The sequence below is a fragment of the Gobius niger genome, assembly GCF_951799975.1.
Source record: "Gobius niger genome assembly, chromosome: 23".
Classification (NCBI taxonomy): domain Eukaryota; kingdom Metazoa; phylum Chordata; class Actinopteri; order Gobiiformes; family Gobiidae; genus Gobius; species Gobius niger.
The window spans coordinates 620623-621823 of NC_136874.1; the positions used below are offsets into that span (position 1 = coordinate 620623).

The 1201-nt window shown below is 68.3% G+C and overlaps 1 protein-coding gene across 1 annotated transcript in view; it reads left to right on the forward strand.

Annotated features, from left to right (window-relative positions):
* The window catches only part of atp11a (ATPase phospholipid transporting 11A), a gene marked incomplete at its 3' end in the record, with an annotated part of 41266 nt that extends 40990 nt beyond the window's left edge, over positions 1 to 276 (forward strand). The window contains exon 26 of the mRNA XM_079581676.1: positions 204 to 276. Within this exon, the coding sequence (XP_079437802.1) occupies positions 204 to 276 (73 nt within the window). The remainder of the gene's footprint in view (positions 1 to 203) is intronic.
* Positions 277 to 1201: the final 925 nt, after the last annotated feature.

Below are 1201 nucleotides of genomic sequence, written 5' to 3' on the forward strand. Positions count from 1 at the left end.
GCCCCCTCCTGGCTGACAGTGCTGCCCCCTCCTTGGTGACAGTGCTGCCCCCTCCTGGCTGACAGTGCTGCCCCCTCCTGGCTGACAGCGCTGCCCCCTCCTGACTGACAGTGCTGCCCCCTCCTGGCTGACAGTGATGCCCCCTCCTGGCTGACAGTGCTGCCCCCTCCTGGCTGACAGTGCTGCCCCCTCCTTGGTGACAGTGCTGCCCCCTCCTGGCAGACAGAGCTGCCCCCTCCTGGCCTCTTGGTGACAGTGCTGCCCCCTCCTGGCTGACAGTGCTGCCCCCTCCTTGGTGACAGTGCTGCCCCCTCCTGGCTGACAGTGCTGCCCCCTCCTTGGTGACAGTGCTGCCCCCTCCTGGCTGACAGTGCTGCCCCCTCCTTGGTGACAGTGCTGCCCCCTCCTGGCTGACAGTGCTGCCCCCTCCTGGCTGACAGTGCTGCCCCCTCCTGGCTGACAGTGCTGCCCCCTCCTTGGTGACAGTGCTGCCCCCTCCTGGCTGACAGTGCTGCCCCCTCCTGGCTGACAGTGCTGCCCCCTCCTGGCTGACAGTGCTGCCCCCTCCTGGCCGACAGTGCTGCCCCCTCCTTGGTGACAGTGCTGCCCCCTCCTGGTTGACAGTGCTGCCCCCTCCTTGGTGACAGTGCTGCCCCCTCCTTGGTGACAGTGCTGCCCCCTCCTGGTTGACAGCGCTGCCCCCTCCTGGTTGACAGTGCTGCCCCCTCCTGGCTGACAGTGCTGCCCCCTCCTGGCTGACAGTGCTGCCCCCTCCTGGGTGACAGTGCTGCCCCCTCCTGGCTGACAGTGCTGCCCCCTCCTGGCAGACAGAGCTGCCCCCTCCTGTCTGACAGTGCTGCCCCCTCCTGGCAGACAGAGCTGCCCCTTCCTGGCTGACAGTGCTGCCCCCTCCTGGCTGACAGTGCTGCCCCCTCCTGGCCGACAGTGCTGCCCCCTCCTTGGTGACAGTGCTGCCCCCTCCTTGGTGACAGTGCTGCCCCCTCCTTGGTGACAGTGCTGCCCCCTCCTGGCTGACAGTGCTGCCCCCTCCTGGCTGACAGCGCTGCCCCCTCCTGGGTGACAGTGCTGCCCCCTCCTGGCTGACAGTGCTGCCCCCTCCTGGCTGACAGTGCTGCCCCCTCCTGGCTGACAGTGCTGCCCCCTCCTTGGTGACAGTGCTGCCCCCTCCTGGCTGACAGTG